The sequence below is a fragment of the Salmo salar genome, chromosome 22 (genome assembly GCF_965601325.2).
Source record: "Salmo salar chromosome 22, fSalSal1, whole genome shotgun sequence".
Classification (NCBI taxonomy): domain Eukaryota; kingdom Metazoa; phylum Chordata; class Actinopteri; order Salmoniformes; family Salmonidae; genus Salmo; species Salmo salar.
This window is the reverse complement of record NC_138312.1, coordinates 63,489,587-63,510,702: the sequence shown is the minus strand read 5'-3', so window position 1 is coordinate 63,510,702 and position 21,116 is coordinate 63,489,587. Positions and strand designations below refer to the sequence as shown.

General features: G+C 47.8%; 2 protein-coding genes and 1 non-coding gene across 3 annotated transcripts in view; 1 reads left to right on the top strand and 2 right to left on the bottom strand.

Annotated features, from left to right (window-relative positions):
• The window catches only part of cass4 (Cas scaffold protein family member 4), a 37,322-nt gene extending 33,195 nt beyond the window's left edge, over positions 1–4,127 (bottom strand). Inside the window, exon 1 of the mRNA XM_014168444.3 lies at positions 3,674–4,127. Within this exon, the coding sequence (XP_014023919.2) occupies positions 3,674–3,679 (6 nt within the window). The 5' untranslated portion in view covers positions 3,680–4,127. The remainder of the gene's footprint in view (positions 1–3,673) is intronic.
• Positions 4,128–10,884: 6,757 nt separating this feature from the next.
• LOC106583836 (cleavage stimulation factor subunit 1) lies at positions 10,885–14,514 on the bottom strand. Its single transcript, XR_014382179.1, has 5 exons — positions 14,491–14,514; positions 12,435–12,516; positions 11,980–12,245; positions 11,561–11,758; positions 10,885–11,367 (listed from the first exon to the last, which is right to left on the bottom strand). It is a non-coding gene; the product is annotated as a cleavage stimulation factor subunit 1 (transcript).
• Positions 14,515–15,145: 631 nt separating this feature from the next.
• Positions 15,146–16,657, top strand: pdcd2l (programmed cell death 2-like). The gene has a single exon (XM_014168455.3). The coding sequence runs from the start codon at positions 15,253–15,255 to the stop codon at positions 16,417–16,419; it is 1,167 nt and encodes a 388-aa protein (XP_014023930.1). The 5' UTR covers positions 15,146–15,252; the 3' UTR covers positions 16,420–16,657.
• Positions 16,658–21,116: the final 4,459 nt, after the last annotated feature.

Sequence of the window (21,116 nt, the reverse complement as noted above, 5' to 3'; positions counted from 1 at the left end):
ATGATAATGATACAGATATCTACTGTCTATGATAATGATACAGATATCTACTGTCTATGATAAGGATACAGATACCTACTGTCTATGATAATGATACAGATATCTACTGTCTTTGATAATGATACAGATATCTAGTCTATGATAATGATACAGATACCTACTGTCTATGATAATGATACAGATATCTACTGTCTATGATAATGATACAGATATCTACTGTCTTTGATAATGATACAGATATCTACTGTCTATGATACTGTGATTCCCTGGCAGAGATAAACAGTCTCACCGTTTTAATACGGATAATATTGTTTATACAGGGGATTACACCAACAGTAAATATGCAAACAGCACAGTTAGGGGGAGAGAGTGGGAGGCAGAGGGAAAGAGAGAGCAAAGGTCATTTTTACAGACCTCACTTCCTGCCCTATCACACACACACAGTGGTTAGGTAGGACGAGCTGTGTGCGTGACATACTGCAGTTGTCTGTGAGAACATTGAACAGAATATATATCGCATCTCTTTACCAAATAAATATCCAGCTCTAAGAATTTGGCATTACACCAGTCTTCAAAAAAAGGTTTTCGTCATACAGTATGAATGAATTATCAGAAAATGAAGTTCTACTGAATCAGTGAGGTCATCAGGAAGTGTTCTTGTACTGGATGGAGAGTCCCCTTCTGACCCATGAACCAAAACAAAGGAGACAGAGTGGCTGCTGGGAGACAGACTGTCTCCACTGACGCTGAAACGCAAACTGACGTGACCTCCCTGAGACTCACTGGTATTTCCTGTATCAACCGCTGAGAACTATGTCACAAACCGAATATCCCAACGATGGCATCAAGGACAATTCTGGACACATAACGATACAGAGAGAGAGAGAGAGCAGACGCTGTGCTTTAGTAGTAAACTGTAGTACTGTAGTAACCAGGGTTAGTAGCTGTATACTGTAGTACTGTAGTGACCAGGGTTAGTAACTGTATACTGTAGTACCGTAATAACCAGGGTTAGTAGCTGTATACTGTAGTACTGTAGTAACCAGGGTTAGTAACTGTATACTGTAGTACTGTAGTGACCAGGGTTAGTAGCTGTATACTGTAGTACTGTAGTACTGTAGTGACCAGGGTTAGTAACTGTATACTGTAGTACTGTAGTTCTGTAGTAACCAGGGTTAGTAGCTGTATACTGTAGTACTGTAGTAACCAGGGTTAGTAGCTGTATACTGTAGTACTGTAGTGACCAGGGTTCGTAACTGTATACTGTAGTACTGTAGTGACCAGGGTTAATAACTGTATACTGTAGTACTGTAGTGACCAGGGTTAGTAACTGTATACTGTAGTACTGTAGTAACCATGGTTAGTAACTGTATACTGTAGTACTGTAGTAACCAGGGTTAGTAACTGTATACTGTAGTACTGTAGTAACCAGGATAGTAGCTGTATACTGTAGTACTGTAGTAACCAGAGTTAGTAGCTGTATACTGTAGTACTGTAGTGACCAGGGTTAGTAACTGTATACTGTAGTACTGTAGTGACCAGGGTTAGTAACTGTATACTGTAGTACTGTAGTGACCAGGGTTAGTAACTGTATACTGTAGTACTGTAGTAACCAGGGTTAGTAACTGTATACTGTAGTACTGTAGTAACCAGGGTTAGTAGCTGTATACTGTAGTACTGTAGTGACCAGGGTTAATAACTGTAGTATTGTAGTACTGTAGTGACCAGGGTTAGTAACTGTATACTGTAGTACTGTAGTACTGTAGTGACCAGGGTTAGTAGCTGTATACTGTAGTACTGTAGTAACCAGGATAGTAGCTGTATACTGTAGTACTGTAGTAACCAGAGTTAGTAGCTGTATACTGTAGTACTGTAGTGACCAGGGTTAGTAACTGTATACTGTAGTACTGTAGTGACCAGGGTTAGTAACTGTATACTGTAGTACTGTAGTGACCAGGGTTAGTAACTGTATACTGTAGTACTGTAGTAACCAGGGTTAGTAACTGTATACTGTAGTACTGTAGTAACCAGGGTTAGTAGCTGTATACTGTAGTACTGTAGTGACCAGGGTTAATAACTGTAGTATTGTAGTACTGTAGTGACCAGGGTTAGTAGCTGTATACTGTGTTTTCATGAGCAGCATTGACAGCTTCTGCAGCTTATCTCCTGCTACCGTCTGGTTTTATTTAACTACAGACTTCCTGACCTCCTGCATCTTCTGCTTTTACCGGTGGCCATGATCACACACACACTACGACAAGAGAAGACGAAGACAGACAGAGGGACACAGACCCTGACAGACAGAGGGACACAGACCCTGACAGACAGAGGGACACAGACCCAGACAGACAGAGGGACACAGACCCTGACAGACAGAGGGACACTGACCCTGACAGACAGAGGGACACAAACCCTGACAGAGGACACTGAACCTGACAGAGGACACTGACCCTGACAGACAGAGGGACACAGACCCTGACAGACAGAGGGACACAGACCCTGACAGACAGAGGGACACAGACCCTGACAGACAGAGGGACACAGACCCTGACAGACCCTGACAGACAGAGGACACAGACCCTGACAGAGGACACTGAACCTGACAGAGGACACTGACCCTGACAGACAGAGGGACACAGACCCAGACAGACAGAGGGACACAGACCCTGACAGACCCTGACAGACAGAGGACACAGACCCTGACAGACAGAGGACACAGACCCTGACAGAGGACACTGAACCTGACAGAGGACACTGACCCTGACAGACAGAGGGACACAGACCCAGACAGACAGAGGGACACAGACCCAGACAGACCCAGACAGACAGAGGGACACAGACCCTGACAGACAGAGGGACACAGACCCTGACAGACAGAGGGACACAGACCCAGACAGACCCAGACAGACAGAGGGACACAGACCCAGACAGACAGAGGGACACAGACCCTGACAGACAGAGGGACACAGACCCTGACAGAGGGACACAGACCCAGACAGACAGAGGGACACAGACCCTGTCAGTACATAGCGCTGCTGTCTCATTCCAACTTGTAATCCTCTCACCAGCAGCTACAGAGCTTCACGCTTTTAAAACACTTGAGATCAGCTGCGAAGCTCCAGAGATCTGGCTTTAGCTGTTAGTTGGTTCAACAGCGTGTCTTCATACACAGCTTCTGAAGCCTGGTGTCTGTACCAAATACAACCCTCCCTATGAAGCCTGGTCAAAAACTATGCAGAGGACAAGGCTGTCAGTTGGGGACACAACTTTTGGATCTATTGGACTTCTCAAAGCCTGGCTTCTATACATCTTCTAAAGGCTGAGGGTTTAATGAGGCTCATAAAAGGCTGAGAATCTCTCTGACAAGAAATACTCTCGTATTACAGAGCTGGGGGGGGGGGGGGGGGGGGAGTTGGGGTAGAGGGGTGAGGGGCATGGAAATAGGAGGTAGCTACTCGCTGACACAGCAACTCAAAGTGAAATCGAAGCAGGTGGTCTACAAGCAAACATTCCTTTCAGAACGGCACAACATAAACTAAGGCAATGAATGAATGAATGAACCAGCGACTGGAAAGAGCAAAACACACAAAATGTCTACATAGACTTCAAACACTAGATAACCGGTTGATTTACATTGCACAAAATGATCAGTTGTCAAAGTGCTGGACCGTACCTCCATATTGAAAATCCTCCGTATCCAGCAACTCGGGAAAAACAGTTGTTAGTTTAGTAGTCCAGTTCACAGGTCCTCCTCTATACCGTCAAACATAACTAGGGGGTTTTGTCTGTCTGCTTGTCTGTCTATCTGTCTGCTTGTCTGTCTGTCTGTCTGTCTGCTTGTCTGTCTATCTGTCTGCTGAATCCAGTGTTTGACTTGAGTAAAAACACACTGGAAGTTGAGGCAAATTTTTTTTTAACAGCTTGAGTTCCTGCACCTCTTGTAGAATATCGGCCTAGACCTAAAATATATACAGTACGGGCACCAATTTCAGTTCAAGCAAGAGTGATGTCCTGTCTGTGAAGCAGGGCTGCGGTGATTGTCCCTCTCTCCCTCTCTGAAACACACTGTGTGCTTGTCACAGAGCCCCAGACCCGTCACCGAAGGGGCAGGACGCTCAGCGGCTTTGACAGATGGGGTTTCCTGGTTTCTCAATGGCTGGATGAAGCACCCCTCTCTCCTTGGCCACACCCTCATCCCTCTAACTCACCCCGCTAACTCACCCCTCAACCCGCTAACTCACCCCTCACCCTGCTAACTCACCCCTCACCCTGCTAACTCACCCCTCACCCTGCTAACTCACCCCTCACCATGCTAACTCACCCCGCTAACTCACCCCTCACCCTGCTAACTCACTCCTCACCCTGCTAACTCACTCCTCACCCTGCTAACTCACCCCTCACCCAGCTAACTCACCCCTCACCCTGCTAACTCACCCCTCACCTCACTAACTCACCCCTCACCCTGCTAACTCACCCCTCACCCAGCTAACTCACCCCTCACCTCACTAACTCACCCCTCACCCTGCTAACTCACCCCTCACCCCGCTAACTCTCCCCTCACCCTGCTAACTCACCCCTCACCCTGCTAACTCACCCCTCACCCCGCTAACTCACCCCTCACCCCGCTAACTCACCCCTCACCCTGCTAACTCACCCCTCACCCCGCTAACTCACCCCTCACCCCGCTAACTCACCCCAACCCTGCTAACTCACCCTGCTAACTCACCCCTCACCCTGCTAACTCACCCCTCACCCTGCTAACTCACCCCTCACCCCGTTAACTCACCCCTCACCCCGCTAACTCACCCCTCACCCTGCTAACTCACCCCTCACCCTGCTAACTCACCCCTCACCCTGCTAACTCACCCCTCACCCCGTTAACTCACCCCTCACCCTGCTAACTCACCCCTCACCCTGCTAACTCACCCCTCACCCCGCTAACTCACCCCGCTAACTCACCCCTCACCCAGCTAACTCACCCCGCTAACTCACTCCTCACCCCTCACCCAGCTAACTCACCCCTCACCCCGCTAACTCACTCCTCACCCCTCACCCACACCTCACCCCGCTAACTCACCCCTCACCCTGCTAACTCACTCTTCCACTCTTTTTTTCCACACCAGAGACCGTAACTAGCTCATGAGTGTTTCTAAAGCAGAAGTGTGTCAGTTGGGTTGTATGGTTTACCATCTTCTGTTCCATCCAACCAGAGGGGGTTTCATTCTTCGGTATTTTCATTTCCCCTTTTTTTTACTCAGTTTCATTCCTCTGTTCATCTCGGAGGTTTATTCATTTAGGTTTTTTTTGTTTGAAAGTCCTGGATTCTTCAATCTCTAGTCTTAGAGGATAATATAACAAGTTGTCTGGGATTTGACTGACTGGGTTGGGGGATATAATTGGGTTGGGGGGAGATGACTGGGTTGGGGGTATGGGGGAGATGACTGGGTTGGGGGTATGGGGGATATGACTGGGTCGGGGGTATATGACGGGGTTGGGGGTATGGGGGATATGACTGGGTTGGGGGATATGACTGGGTTGGGGGTATGGGGGATATGACTGGGTTGGGGGTATATGACGGGGTTGGGGGTATGGGGGATATGACTGGGTTGGGGGATATGACTGGGTTGGGGGTATGGGGGATATGACTGGGTTGGGGGTATGGGGGATATGACGGGGTTGGGGGTATGGGGGATATGACGGGGTTGGGGGTATGGGGGATATGACTGGGTTGGGGGTATGGGGGATATGACGGGGTTGGGGGTATGGGGGATATGACTGGGTTGGGGGGATATGACTGGGTTGGGGGTATGGGGGATATGACTGGGTTGGGGGTATATGACGGGGTTGGGGGTATGGGGGATATGACTGGGTTGGGGGTATGGGGGATATGACGGGGTTGGGGGTATGGGCGATATGACTGGGTTGGGGGTTATGACTGGGTTGGGCGTATGGGGGATATGACTGGGTTGGGGGGATATGACTGGGTTGGGGGTATGGGGATATGTCTGGGTTGGGGGTATTGGGGATATGACTGGGTTGGGGGTATGGGGGTTATGACTGGTTAGGGAGTATGGGGGATATGACTGGGTTGGGGGATATGACTGGATTGGGGGTATGGGGGTTATGACTGGTTTGGGGGTATGGGGGATATGACTGGGTCGGGGGTATGACTGGGTTGGGGGTATGGGGGTTATGACTGGGTTGGGGGTATGGGGACATGACTGGATTGGGGGTATGGGGGATATGACTGGGTTGGGGGTATGGGGGATATGACTGGGTTGGGGGTATGGGGGATATGACTGGGTTGGGGGTATATGACTGGTTTGGGGGTATGGGGGATATGACTGGGTTGGGGCTATGGGGGATATGACTGGGTTGGGGGTATATGACTGGGTTGGGGGATATGACTGGGTTGGGGGTATGGGGGATATGACTGGGTTGGGGGTATATGACTGGGTTGGGGGTATGGGGTATATGACTGGGTTGGGGGGATATGACTGGGTTGGGGGTATGGGGGATATGACTGGGTTGGGGGTTATGACTGGGTTGGGGGTATGGGGGATATGACTGGGTTGGGGGTTATGACTGGGTTGGGGGTATGGGGGATATGACTGGGTTGGGGGTTATGACTGGGTTGGGGGTATGGGGGATATGACTGGGTTGGGGGTATGGGGGATATGACTGGGTTGGGGGATATGACTGGGTTGGGGGTATGGGGGTTATGACTGGGTTGGGGGTATATGACTGGGTTGGGGGTATGGGGGATATGACTGGGTTGGGGGTATATGACTGGGTTGGGGGTATGGGGGATATGACTGGGTTGGGGGTATGGGGATATGACTGGGTTGGGGGTATGGGGGATATGACTGGGTTGGGGGTATATGACTGGGTTGGGGTATATGACTGGGTTGGGGGTATGGGGGATATGATTGGGTTGGGGGTATGGGGGATATGACTGGGTTGGGGGTTAAGACTGGGTTGGGGGTATATGACTGGGCTGGGGGTTATGACTGGGTTGGGGGTATATGACTGGGTTGGGGGTATGGGGGATATGATTGGGTTGGGGGTATGGGGGATATGATTGGGTTGGGGGTATGGGGGATATGACTGGGTTGGGGGTTAAGACTGGGTTGGGGGTATATGACTGGGCTGGGGGTTATGACTGGGTTGGGGGTATATGACTGGGTTGGGGGTATGGGGGATATGACTGGGTTGGGGTATATGACTGGGTTGGGGGTATGGGGATATGACTGGGTTGAGGTATATGACTGGGTTGGGGGTATGGGGGATATGATTGGGTTGGGGGTTTATGACTGGGTTGGGGGATATGACTTTTCAATGTTACCCCCCTCCTCCGATACCCCCCCCCCCCCTAAGTCACTCTGTATAACATAATCTGCTAAATGACTCACATGTTATTTATTTTTTGTTACCATCACTTGTTGAGCCCCACATTTTCTAGCAAAAATTAAAAATTAAAAAAAATTGTGCCTGTTGTTCGTTATTTTGGCTTTAATAAGTGTCACAAATCAGTTTGCAAACAATGTTAAAATAAATATCAATCAGAGTAAAGCAGCTCCAATATACAGGTGTTTCAGCCCAGCTCAGTGCTTTCTGTGGTGGTGGGGCAGCCAGAGGAATATACAGGTGTTTCAGCCCAGCTCAGTGCTTTCTGTGGTGGAGGGGCAGCCAGAGGAATATACAGGTGTTTCAGCCCAGCTCAGTGCTTTCTGTGGTGGAGGGGCAGCCAGAGGAATATACAGGTGTTTCAGCCCAGCTCAGTGCTTTCTGTGGTGGAGGGGCAGCCAGAGGAATATACAGGTGTTTCAGCCCAGCTCAGTGCTTTCTGTGGTGGAGGGGCAGCCAGAGGAATATACAGGTGTTTCAGCCTAGCTCAGTGCTTTCTGTGGTGGTGGGGCAGCCAGAGGAATATACAGGTGTTTCAGCCCAGCTCAGTGCTTTCTGTGGTGGAGGGGCAGCCAGAGGAATATACAGGTGTTTCAGCCCAGCTCAGTGCTTTCTGTGGTGGTGGAGGGGCAGCCAGAGGAATATACAGGTGTTTCAGCCCAGCTCATTGCTTTCTGTGGTGGTGGGGCAGCCAGAGGAATATACAGGTGTTTCAGCCCAGCTCAGTGCTTTCTGTGGTGGAGGGGCAGCCAGAGGAATATACAGGTGTTTCAGCCCAGCTCAGTGCTTTCTGTGGTGGAGGGGCAGCCAGAGGAATATACAGGTGTTTCAGCCCAGCTCAGTGCTTTCTGTGGTGGTGGGGCAGCCAGAGGAATATACAGGTGTTTCAGCCCAGCTCAGTGCTTTCTGTGGTGGTGGAGGGGCAGCCAGAGGAATATACAGGTGTTTCAGCCCAGCTCAGTGCTTTCTGTGGTGGAGGGGCAGCCAGAGGAATATACAGGTGTTTCAGCCTATAGCTCAGTGCTTTCTGTGGTGGTGGAGGGGCAGCCAGAGGAATATACAGGTGTTTCAGCCCAGCTCAGTGCTTTCTGTGGTGGAGGGGCAGCCAGAGGAATATACAGGTGTTTCAGCCCAGCTCAGTGCTTTCTGTGGTGGAGGGGCAGCCAGAGGAATATACAGGTGTTTCAGCCCAGCTCAGTGCTTTCTGTGGTGGTGGGGCAGCCAGAGGAATATACAAGTGTTTCAGCCCAGCTCAGTGCTTTCTGTGGTGGTGGGGCGAGCCAGCAGAAAATACGTAGCGTTGCGCCGTGATTGGCTCAGTGTTCCGTCACTCATGTGGACACTACGTCACCGCCAAGTCTAAGGGTAGAGATACAAAATTCTAGCCCCTTGTGTGCTAGCCACAGAGTTACATTAGAAGTGCCCATCCAAGAAGGCCATTGGCCACAGATAAAATGATGTCAAATCACGTTATATCTACAGTAGCTTTGATTGGACTGATCATGTCAACATCCTACTTTCAAAACCTTAACTAGCAGTCATCATTATGAATGAAGTCGACAACCCACTGGATAATCCTTTTTAATCCTTGTCATATGAAGAGAAATAACGAAGAGAAATGACAGATAAAACATATCGTTGCTCATCGGCCATTAGACATAAACATTACACAACAAGTTGGAAATCGGAAATTCAACAATGAGTGGTTTGGATGGAATCAGTGGCTAACTGCAAGCAAGGCAAAGCAATCATTAGCCTGCTATTCAATGCAGTGGCTGTGTGGTCCCAAGTCTAAGATTAAGGGTCTCTTTTCCTAGTTTAAAATGATAAACATTCAACATTGGCCATGCTGTCAATGAAGCATGATTTGTGGTAAGGTGTAAGGACAGCTTTACGTAGGCCTTAACAGTTTGTGGGCATCGCTTGTCACCGTTATAGTGCAATTCATGTATTGTGAAGTGTTGTGGCTTTGCTGGCATGTTTCCCACCAAGACTTACATGAGAAAATTTGACACTCATGTCAGGTTATATTGTGGTATGAGTCAGAACAGAATAACGCTGTGGGTTTTCCTGTGTAAATGTGCTAGCACCACTGACTAAACAGTAAACATCAGTCTACTGTGAAGTCCCTATGTGCTCAGCTTAAACCACTGACCACAGCAACAGCCAATCACTGAGAAAGCTGCGGTCTCCTGCATCAGTGAGGTCTGTTAGCTCTCTCTGTTTCTCCACCTAACACCCACAGCCCAACTTTATGACGTCGCTTCAGCCAAGTGATGGCTATCCATCCACATCGCTTCAGCCAAGTGATGGCTATCCATCCACATCGCTTCAGCCAAGCGATGGCTATCCATCCACATCGCTTCAGCCAAGCGATCCATTCACATCGCTTCAGCCAAGTGATGACTACCCATCCACATCGCTTCAGCCAAGTGATGGCTATCCATCCACATCGCTTCAGCCAAGTGATGGCTATCCATCCACATCGCTTCAGCCAAGCGATCCATTCACATCGCTTCAGCCAAGTGATGACTACCCATCCACATCGCTTCAGCCAAGTGATGACTACCCATCCACATCGCTTCAGCCAACTGACGTTTCTTCGCCACCATGAGTCCCAACGATTTCTAATCATTGGTGCCAGAAACCGACGGGTTGGGCAAAAGCTGACCTACATGATGACTTTTTCAACTTTGATACTCCGATTTGTTAAGACAATCCAATCGCTGATGAATTTGTGTACAACGCCCCTGAATTTGAAGTCACACAAAAACTTCTAGGATGGCAGTTTAGACTGAACAAAACATTAAGAACACCTGCTCTTTCCAAAACAGACTGACCAGGTGAAAGAGGGGTGAATTTGTGACATATTTAAGTACCTTTGAACAGGGTATGGTAGGAGGTGCCATGTGTTAAGAACTGCAACGCTGCTGGGTTTTTCCATGCACAACAGATTCCCGTGTGTAGAAAAGAATGGTCCACCACCCCAAAGGACATCCAGATAATTTGACACAACTGTGGGGAAGCATTGGAGTCAACATGGACCAGCATCCCTGTGGAACGCTTTCAACACCTTGTAGAGTCCACGCCCCGACGACTTGAGGCTTTTCTGAGGGCAAAAGGGGAGGGGGGGGGGGGGGGTGTACTTGGTATACTCAGTGTATGCAGCGATCGATAAGAGCAGCGGAATTTCAATTCATGGTGAATCGTCATGCAAGTGTTTCTCTACCCTGGGTGCCAATCTGTTTCAATCCAAATGTCTGATTGAACTAGAAGAGCAGAATCAAACCAGGTCCCAGGTCAGTGTTCCTCACAAAAACAGGTATTATTATTATGTGTATATGATTAGCAAAACAGGGCAACTTCACTTTAAGGATTTAATAAAAAATCTGTGACAGACAGAAAGACAAAAAACGAAATAAAAAAGTGGAAAAGAAGTTACAACACTGAGTCAACTACAAAGTTGTTTTTTTTTTTAAATCAAAAGATGAAATAAAAATATGAATGTCGATCACTTTATCTTCTCATTATTCATGATTAGATTCCCAATAACATTGTTCATTTAAAAATCAGCCAGGGTTCTGTAGACAGGACAACATCTCATAATAAACAGGTCTCTGTTTACAGCGAGAGAGAGAGACACACACACACACACACACACACACACACACACACACACACACACACACACACACACACACACACACACACACACACACACACACACACACACACACACACACACACACACACACACACACACAGAGAGAGACACACACACCAAGAGAGAGACACACACACACACACACACACACTAAGAGAGAGAGACACACACAGAGACATCAAGACAGAGACATATCAAGAGCCACACACATCGAGGCTGAGGATGGCGTGCTGCGTCCCCATCTACAGGAAGTCATCTAACGGGTGGTAGGAAATGGACCACAGCATCTCTGCTTCCTGTGAGAAGGAAACACACATCATTATTCGTGACACGACACAGATACTGTGTTGGTCTAATCTTTTTTTTTAACCAATAAAGAAAGGTGTTGGATAATCAGAGTGTGAGAGGCCCTACTCTCCAGGACATTCTGGTGGGTTACGAAGAACGTATAGCCTTAACAAACCAATGTCTAACTCTGTCCCAACAGACCTGTAGGTGTTTGAAGACCCTCTTGGCAGAGGGCTTTGAGTAGTCAAACAGTTTGAGGATGTAGTCACGTGACTCCCGACGCCAGAATCTGTTCGGTGGGGTGGAATGCCAAGACGTGAGCTCGTAAACGTGGTCGTACAGTGTTCTGATCAAAGGGTGGTTCTCCACGTTCTGCTGGGCCGTCTCATTCGTCATCACCTAGAACACACAGGGAGCACAGCGTTCCGTTCACTGGGCTCCGGACGAACGTAGAGCACTAGGCAGGGAAAAGGCATGCATCCCGATTCTCTACACTTCCAGTCATGGATTTAACAACGGTGGGAAAACTCCAAGCTAATACTTCTTAATCCATGAGAGTGTCAAGTGTACAATTTAGGAGAAGAGTGAAGAATAGGGACTTAGCCTCCTCTGCTTCTCACCTCTGTGGGCATGGCACTCTTGGCCAGCATACGCTCTGTGTCCAGAGACTTTGATGGAGGCGTCCGCCGAGCCCTTAGCGATGGGCTGCCCGTCACGACAGGGACCTTAATGGGATGTCACGTAGCAAGTCTCGTACTCAAGACGCCTCTGGGGGGCATGCTCTGGACGTCTGCTTTAAAACTCCAGGTCGATGCCAACGCCCCCGATGCCACTGTGTCAGACCGCCTGATGGTATACTGCACCACGCCATCATCATTCTCCACGCCTGGGAATGAACGGCGCGATACAGTTCATTAAAAACACTACGGCACAACACTGTAGACAGGTTGCTAGCATACTGCACCGTCGCCATTTGCAAGGCAAGAATGATGGATGAAATGACGACGCAATATAGATCAACCCAAAACAGTGACACTGCAGAGACATGTAGCTGGCATCCTGATATGGACCCAACACAGAGACACTGCAGAGACATGTAGCTGGTATCCTGATATGGACCCAACACAGGGACACTGCAGAGACATGTAGCTGGCATCCTGATATGGACCCAACACAGAGACATGTAGCTGGCATCCTGATATGGACCCAAAACAGTGACATGTAGCTGGCATCCTGATATGGACCCAAAACAGTGACATGTAGCTGGTATCCTGATATGGACCCAAAACAGTGACATGTAGCTGGTATCCTGATATGGACCCAAAACAGTGACATGTAGCTGGCATCCTGATATGGACCCAAAACAGAGACATGTAGCTGGTATCCTGATATGGACCCAAAACAGTGACATGTAGCTGGTATCCTGATATGGACCCAAAACACTGACATGTAGCTGGTATCCTGATATGGACCCAAAACACTGACATGTAGCTGGTATCCTGATATGGACCCAAAACAGTGACATGTAGCTGGTCTCCTGATATGGACCCAAAACAGGGATACTGCAGTGACATGTAGCTGGTCTCCTGATATGGACCCAAAACAGTGACATGTAGCTGGTATCCTGATATGGACCCAAAACAGTGACATGTAGCTGGTCTCCTGATATGGACCCAAAACAGGGATACTGCAGTGACATGTAGCTGGTCTCCTGATATGGACCCAAAACAGTGACATGTAGCTGGTATCCTGATATGGACCCAAAACAGAGACATGTAGCTGGTATCCTGATATGGACCCAAAACAGAGACATGTAGCTGGTATCCTGATATGGACCCAAAACAGGGACATGTAGCTGGTATCCTGATATGGACCCAAAACAGAGACATGTAGCTGGTATCCTGATATGGACCCAAAACAGAGACATGTAGCTGGTATCCTGATATGGACCCAAAACAGAGACATGTAGCTGGTATCCTGATATGGACCCAAAACACTGACATGTAGCTGGTATCCTGATATGGACCCAAAACAGAGACATGTAGCTGGTATCCTGATATGGACCCAAAACAGAGACATGTAGCTGGTATCCTGATATGGACCCAAAACAGGGACATGTAGCTGGTATCCTGATATGGACCCAAAACAGAGACATGTAGCTGGTATCCTGATATGGACCCAAAACAGAGACATGTAGCTGGTCTCCTGATATGGACCCAAAACAGGGATACTGCAGTGACATGTAGCTGGTATCCTGATATGGACCCAAAACAGGGACACTGCAGTGACATGTAGCTGGTCTCCTGATATGGACCCAAAACAGGGACACTGCAGTGACATGTAGCTGGTATCCTGATATGGACCCAAAACAGGGACATGTAGCTGGCATCCTGATATGGACCCAAAACAGGGACATGTAGCTGGCATCCTGATATGGACCCAAAACACTGACATGTAGCTGGTATCCTGATATGGACCCAAAACAGTGACATGTAGCTGGTATCCTGATATGGACCCAAAACAGTGACATGTAGCTGGTATCCTGATATGGACCCAAAACAGGGACATGTAGCTGGTATCCTGATATGGACCCAAAACAGGGACATGTAGCTGGTATCCTGATATGGACCCAAAACAGAGACATGTAGCTGGTATCCTGATATGGACCCAAAACAGAGACATGTAGCTGGTATCCTGATATGGACCCAAAACAGGGACACTGCAGTGACATGTAGCTGGTCTCCTGATATGGACCCAAAACAGGGACACTGCAGTGACATGTAGCTGGTATCCTGATATGGACCCAACACAGAGACATGTAGCTGGTATCCTGATATGGACCCAAAACAGAGACATGTAGCTGGTATCCTGATATGGACCCAAAACAGAGACATGATCATCAACTAGATGATGAGCCGCAGGCCGTTTTTTTGTTGTTGTTGAGTAGAGGGTCAGGGGCGGAAAAGAATTACAAATAATTTGCAGACTGAAAGAAGCCCAAATATATATAATATTTGACTATAACAATAATGTGAAACCTTATATTTATATAGGATCATGTCTCTATTATATAAATAAACGTTAAATACAAAATGTAATGAATAATGGGTGGGAATAGTTCTGCTCTTGACCTCTGCGATCAGGTTGTTAGCCATGTTGGTGGAACAGTCATTCAGCTCTACCGGCTGATGATCAGCCGGTCCTGAAGTCTCGGTTTGGGACTAAACATCTCGGCTCAGGCTTCAAATGGGACGATTACAACTTGGCTACAATGGATCAAAACATGGTCACCATTAGTTGCTGTCAATAGTGTTTTTATTATCGACTTCTATAGCTAGTTAAACCAATTTATGGCGTTGTGGATGGTTTATCTAAGCTAAACTTACCAATGGAACCTACAATGCGAGATAGCTAAACTTAGTTATTAACCTAGCAAGGTACTGTAGCTAGTTACAACAAAACAATCACTTTAACGTACAAACACAAATCGTAGACCGGGAAAAGTATCATGCAAACGGTGAACAAGCACCTGATGTTTGCAAAATAACTTACACCGACCGAGTTAGGGAACAGAAATCAAATACGTTATGCTCAACTAATAAATTAACTTACTAGCTATCCCAACATTGTGCAAGTAACGATTACACCAAACGTACATTGTATTATGTTACAACACAACAAGAATATGAAACTAAAAGAAACTTCACATCTCGTAAAAAAAGTAAATAATAATTTAACACGGCGCATGCGCTGAAACGTCACTTACGTTATGCCTCGAATCTCTGCGTCATTACGTCACGGCGCTTGTACGTAACGGAGCTCGTTCACGAGTTTCAACATGGCGAAGGATCATCCAAGTCCATTTCTGACAACTAAACAATAGTACAATAACTATGGCTGGAGTTGACGAGGCAGTTCTCATCGGACTGTGTGACGGGCCAATCGATTCAAAACGATATCCGATGTCTCACATGACGAACAAAATTGGCGATAAACCGGATAAGCTTCCATTGATATCATGGCAACATCCACGCTGTGGTCTGTGCGGCGCGGTCATGGCCCATGTGGTGCAGGTGTACTGCCCTCTAGCGGCGTCTCCTTACCACCGCACCCTGAACGTGTTCGCCTGTCCCGGGTCACAGTGCAGCGGACAACCGGAGAGCTGGAGGGTTCTGCGATCTCAGTGTCTGGAATCAGAGGTCAGGACCAACCCTGTGGTCCAACCATCAGCCCACGCCGCAGTTAAAGAGGTTCCCATGACAACCGCATACTGGTGTGATGGGACTGATGACTGGGGCGAGGAAGAGGACAAACAGAATAGGGGAGATGATGGATGGGACAAGGCCCAGAACCAAGCTCATATTGGGGGAGAAGACCCTGAGATCCTTTTATTCACCGGGACCTCCTCTGAGTTGGATGTGAGTGGCAAACTTCAGGGACTCAATCTGGAAGGAGGCGAAAAGGTGGAGGAGGAAGAGGAGGTCCCGGGTAACATCCCTACCTACAAACCTTTCTACATCAGTGTGGTGGATGAGACTGACCTGGGTGGTCAGTCAGATCTGGAGCACGCTGAGACTCTGCTGAGGGAGTACGAGCAGAGAGAGGGAGTAGGGAACATCGGGAGCTCCGAGGGTGGAGGAGGGGAGGAGAGGTACGAGAAAGACAACCCAAGACACGGAGACGCAGTGTTCTCCCGTTTCATGAAGAGAATCTCTGTGTGTCCGGAGCAGCTGTTACGGTACAGCTGGCACGGGTCTCCTCTCTTTTTGTCTGACCCTCCCTCTGATCTGCCTTGGATTAAGCCTGGCTGCCGTCACTGTGGAGCAATCAGGGTGTTTGAGTTCCAGCTGATGCCTGCTCTGGTCAGCCTGCTGCAGAGGACAGACGCTGGGTCAAGGTCGGCGGTAGAGATGGTGGATGTAGAGATGAATACGGGGCTGGAGTTTGGCACTGTGATCGTGTTTACTTGTAGAAACAGCTGTTGGTCGTCACGCTCGACATCACCTGTGGAAGAGTTTATCTATCTACAGCCAGATCCGGACCAGAAACTCTTCAAATAACTGACTTAGTTTCCATACACAGTTTTTATGCGAGTAAAGTGATCATTTTTTTTCCCCCCCCGTTAAGACATGGTGGGATATTTTTTGTGTAAAATTTAAAATATGCTAAAAATAATCTTTTTTATGCGCAAATATTGGTATAATAACAAAGTAAACTTGAGAGTCGTGATGATATGGTGTGTGGTCTATTGAACGGAATAACGTTGTAATGAAAGAATAAAAAATTCAGAAAGTTAAACATTGTTTGTGTCTTTCATTTTACAGTAGAATTTATCACTAGAGAAATAATGCATAAAATAAAGACAAAACATTGAAAAATAAAAAGATTAGTAACGGGAGAACATTCTCGTAATTCTTTTCACTACTTTGGCTAAATTATAGATAAATTCTGTAATGAAACGGAATGTATAGGAGAGCGCTGACATCACAGCAGTCGATGTTGAGTTCTATAGTTGCCAGGGCGCCTTAATAGCAGCCTAAGCACAGAGCTCCTGTAAATTTATACATATATTTTGTTATTTTTAGGTGTTTTTCATAGTTAAAATTATTTTTTTTTTTTTTAAATCAGCTCTTTTGTTTTTGATAACATTGGGAGTTTTTATTGCATATATCTGGTGTTTTTGAGCCACAGATTTGCAGGTTGCCTGACAGGTTAAAACACTTTTTTTGGCTTGGCTAGCTAGCTTATGTTTGGAACAACAACAAAAAGTGCATCTGGACACAGTACCATCTTTTTTTGTTTCACCAAGCTGCCAATTCCAGATCTTTTGAGAACATAATTTAAGGAGTGGCCTGAAACGTGATAAGAATGGGAGACAGAGGAATACAACAGTGCTGAGGCAGAGGGCTCATAGTGAGGACGACTGGCTACTACTCTATACTGTGTGGGATGATCTTTCTGGAGCTCAGAGCTGCTGAGGGCATCAGCCATATTTGCTGCTACACCGATTTGGAAGAGTTTCTACCAGATCATCAGCAGACTCTATCGTCTACCATCCTCTGAACGTCTCTCTCCGCTAAAGCTATGAACGGACCCTCTCTATCTTCAGTTGAAGCAGCTTTCAAAGACTTGGTCTGTTATTGGTTCACCTGTCATGACATATTGCTTGTTTGTTGTTTTGCTTTGAGGTGCTATGAAAACCGTATATAGAAGTTTACTAAATTATGATGATGATGATGATTATTATTGTTGTACAGTCAACTGAGATGTGTAGTCTACTGTACAATATTCACCTTTCTGGCTTTCTTTAGAAATGTGTCTGAATGTAATGTAGCCTCTATGTGGGGAAATGAGAGCCTGATGTGTGAGGATTCCCTATACATAGGGCACTACCTTTGACCATAACCAAATGGGCCCTACGTAGGGAACATGATGCCACTATACAGGGAACATGATGCCACTATACAGGGAACATGATGCCACTATACAGGGCCAATATCCTACTGACTGCCCCGTCACCAGACCATGCCTGCTCTCTAGGCAGGATATGAGGTCAGAACCTCAGATAGAAATGCAGGATATGACATCAGAGACACCATAAAGGATACGACACAGGAAGTAATTGAACCCCCTGAGTCAACATCACAACATGGAGGACAAGAGAGATTTCTCTGGTGATAAAGAGTGTCAGTATTCAGCAGCATTGTGTTGTCATGACGAGGACCAGCCCTCAGACACTCTGTGGGGTCCTCCATCTCCTCTAACTGAGACTGAGACGTTACGTATGATGGAAGCTGCTCCTCTAACCAACACAGAGCAGCATCTGTATCATAATGGTTATGTTTCCACCTGACCCAGGTCTATCTCCCCAGAACCACCCAGACACCAACACCGTCCATGAGACTCCAGAACTATCTCCCCAGAACCACCCAGACACCATCACCGTCCAGGAGACTCCAGGTCTATCTCCCCAGAACCACCCAGACACCAACACCGTCCAGGAGACTCCAGGTCTATCTCCTCAGAACCACCCAGACACCGTCCAGGAGACTCCAGGTCTATCTCCTCAGAACCACCCAGACACCGTCCAGGAGACTCCAGGTCTATCTCCTCAGAACCACCCAGACACCGTCCAGGAGACTCCAGGTCTATCTCCCCAGAACCACCCAGACACCATCACCGTCCAGGAGACTCCAGGTCTATCTCCCCAGAACCACCCAGACACCAACACCGTCCAGGAGACTCCAGGTCTATCTCCTCAGAACCACCCAGACACCATCACCGTCCAGGAGACTCCAGGTCTATCTCCTCAGAACCACCCAGACACCGTCCAGGAGACTCCAGGTCTATCTCCTCAGAACCACCCAGACACCAACACCGTCCAGGAGACTCCAGGTCTATCTCCTCAGAACCACCCAGACACCAACCTAGAGACTCCAGGACTATCTCCCCAGAACCACCCAGACACCATCCAGGAGACTCCAGGTCTATCTCCTCAGAACCACCCAGACACCAACACCATTCCAGGAGACTCCAGGTCTATCTCCTCAGAACCACCCAGACACCAACCTAGAGACTCCAGGTCTATCTCCCCAGAACCACCCAGACACCATCCAGGAGACTCCAGGTCTATCTCCTCAGAACCACCCAGACACCAACACCATTCCAGGAGACTCCAGGACTATCTCCCCAGAACCACCCAGACACCAACACCGTCCAGGAGACTCCAGGTCTATCTCCTCAGAACCACCCAGACACCAACACCGTCCAGGAGACTCCAGGTCTATCTCCTCAGAACCACCCAGACACCAACCTAGAGACTCCAGGACTATCTCCCCAGAACCACCCAGACACCAACACCGTCCAGGAGACTCCAGGTCTATCTCCTCAGAACCACCCAGACACCAACACCGTCCAGGAGACTCCAGGTCTATCTCCTCAGAACCACCCAGACTCCAACACCATTCTAGAGACTCCAGGACTATCTCCCCAGAACCACCCAGACACCAACACCGTCCAGGAGACTCCAGGGGTATCTTCCCAGAACCACCTAGACTATCAACATGTCTGAGAACTGGGGAACCCAGTCTAGAACTCCCCAGGACCACACAGTGAATCTGGCTCTAGCTACGCCTCAGAACCACGTAGACACTGTCAACATGACTCCAGCTCTGCCTCCGAACCGGGGAACCCAGTCTAGAACTCTCCAGAACAACGCAGACATCAACACTGTCAAAGAGACTCATTTTTCTGCTTCAGAACCACACAGACTCAGTATGGTATGGTACAAACCGTGACTTCAGGATACCTTCCACCACCACCACCAGTCACAATGCTGCATCAGAACCACAGAACACTATCAATGTGACTCCAGTGAGTCAATTTCTGTCTCAGAGAACACCAGGTGATGCTGGGTCAGCTGCTAACTTCTCTGGGAAGTGTGGAACCAGACAGAAGGAGAGAGGAGAAGAACAAGGCCTCCCTCTGCACCTCCTCTCCGACCATGAGGTCTGAACTGACCAGGGCCTTGGTACTACTGAGAAGGGGGGTTGTCTTCCTGCCTAGCAAGACTGCTTCATCTCCCCACAGCCATGTCTGGGACAGTCCTGGAGAGCCTTACACATCCGGAGCCCTGTTCTGTACTGGTCTTCTACCTGGAGAACCCATCTGACCTGCAGCCGACCCCAGCCTTATTTACCTAAGCAAGTCAGTTAAGAACAAATTCTTATTTACAATGACGGCCTACCGGGGAACAGTGGGTTAACTGCCTTTAAAAAAAATATTTATTTTTATTTTTATTTCACCTTTATTTAACCAGGTAGGCCAGTTGAGAACAAGTTCTCATTTACAACTGCGACCTGGCCAAGATAAAGCAAAGCAGTTCGACACAAACAACAACACAGAGTTACACAGGTAATAAACAAACGTACAGTCAATAACACAATAGAAAAGTCTGTATACATTCTGCGAAAATGGCGTGTGGAGGTAAGTCAATACATAGGCCATAGTAGCGAAGTAATTACAATTTAGCAAATGAACACTGGAGTGATAGATGTGCAGATGATGATGTGCAGTTAGAAATACTGGGGTGCAAAAGAGCAGAAAAGTAAATAAAAACAATATGGGGATGAGGTAGGTAGTTGGATGGGCTATTTACAGTTGGGCTGTGTACAGCTGCAGCGATCGGTAAGCTGCACACATAGCTGATGTTTAAAGTTAGTGAGGGAGATATAAGTCTCCAACTTCATTGATTTTTGCAATTTGGCAGCAGAGAACTGGAAGGAAAGGCGGCCAAAGGTGTTGGTTTTGGGAATGACCAGTGAAATATACCTGCTGGAGAGCGTGCTACGGGTGGGTGTTGCTATGGTGACCAGTGAGCTGCGATAAGGCGGAGCTTTACCTAGCAAAGACTTATAGATGACCTGGAGCCAGAGGGTCTGGCGACAAAAAATGTAAAACATTTTATTTGACCTTTATTTAACTGGGCAAGTCAGTTAAGAACAAATTCTTATTTTCAATGACGGCCTAGGAACAGTGGGTTAACTGGAGCAGAACAACAGTTTTTTACCTTGTCAGCTCGTAGATTTGTTCTTGCAACCTTCCAGCTACTAGTCCAACGCTCTAACCACTAGGCTACCCTGCCGCTACATCAGTGGTCACTGATGTTTTTCACACCTGAAATGCCTTGCAGTGTCTGACAGAATGCATTCTGAAACACCACTGGAGCTGAAGAGATACCAAGGTATTATTAACAGCC